The following is a 1,401-nucleotide window of genomic DNA, read 5'->3' on the forward strand; positions in this document are numbered from 1 at the left end:
AATGGATGTTAAGTACATTTAAATTTTAGGTTTAATTTATTCATTTTTATTTGTCTATCCAGTCACCATCCATTTATCTATGCATGTATGTTTGAATGCAACATTTAATAGATGTACTTCATTATTGCAAAATTAAAGAATTTTTAAGCAAATTGGTAAAAAAAAACAAAAAAACAATATTAAGATATTTTCCTGCACAAAACCATTTAATGAAGTAAAAAATTTACTTCTGATAGTGTTTATGTAATTTGGCATACATGTGTCTTACTTTTCAAAAGCAGTTTCTTAATTCTATTCAAAATCTCCTTCAGATTCAGTCCATATATAATTGGATTTAACAGAGGAGGAATAACAAGATTTTCCATTGACATGATCATACTGAACACATGAGGCATGTTTTCTTCTAATCTAGTATTTATAATTTCAAAACACACTGTGATGGAGAAACTGATGAAAATTAAAAGATGTGGTAAGCAGGTTTGTAGAGCTTTTCTTCTGAAATCTTTTGAATTCATTAAACAGACTGAAAGTATTTTGCTATATGAGAAAAACACAAAAATCAGTGGAGGAAACACAACAATGCTTAAAATAAAAAGCCCATATATAGTACTTACTGAAAAGTCTGTACAGCTCAGTTTAATCATTGAACTGGTATTACAATATATTCTATTTAGGCTAAATTTACACAATTTACGTTGATATGTTAATATTGCACTAATGCCTAGTTCACAACAAGGAACAACCCAACAACAACATACAAGTTTTTTAACAGTGGACATTTTCACAAGTGTTCTATATTGTAATGGTTTACAGATGGATACATATCTGTCATAGGCCATAGCTGATAACAGTGTGAACTCTGAAGCACAATATGTATAAATGCAAAATGATTGAAAGATGCAGGATTCAAATGAAACAGTATGTATTTCAGACAGTAAATCAGTGAGCAGTTTAGGATAAATAGAAGTTGCTCCAAAGAGAGCATTACAAAGCAAAGCAGCAACGAAAATGTACATGGGCTCATGGAGTCTTTTGTTTGTCACTATAATAAAAATTACCAGGCCATTACAACTTATAATCAACAAGTAAAGTGTAAGAACAATTACAAAATAAACATATCTATATTTCTCTAACTCCACATGACCATCCAGGGATAAATATATGACATCAGAAGAATAATTCATTTGTTTCTCTACCGTTATTCAACAAATCTAAAATAATCCGCATTTGTTTATAATAATTTCAGTAACAGGCACAATAACAAATATTTAGGCATTTAATCTAGCAGACATGCTTAGTGAGTAAACATCAGAAATGTGATTAGGAAAGCAGGCCTATGTGTTATTATACCTTTTCAGGCCATGTGGAATTGTTTACACTTCATTACATATGCAACTGTAT

The 1,401-nt window shown here is 30.0% G+C and overlaps 1 protein-coding gene across 1 annotated transcript; it reads right to left on the reverse strand.

The window, feature by feature from the left end:
* Nucleotides 1-239: 239 nt before the first annotated feature.
* LOC128518695 (olfactory receptor 6N2-like) lies at nucleotides 240-1,196 on the reverse strand. The gene has a single exon (XM_053491941.1). It carries the CDS (start codon nucleotides 1,182-1,184, stop codon nucleotides 240-242), a length of 945 nt encoding a protein of 314 aa, XP_053347916.1. The 5' UTR covers nucleotides 1,185-1,196.
* Nucleotides 1,197-1,401: the final 205 nt, after the last annotated feature.

The sequence above is a fragment of the Clarias gariepinus genome, chromosome 3 (genome assembly GCF_024256425.1).
Source record: "Clarias gariepinus isolate MV-2021 ecotype Netherlands chromosome 3, CGAR_prim_01v2, whole genome shotgun sequence".
NCBI classification, from domain to species: domain Eukaryota; kingdom Metazoa; phylum Chordata; class Actinopteri; order Siluriformes; family Clariidae; genus Clarias; species Clarias gariepinus.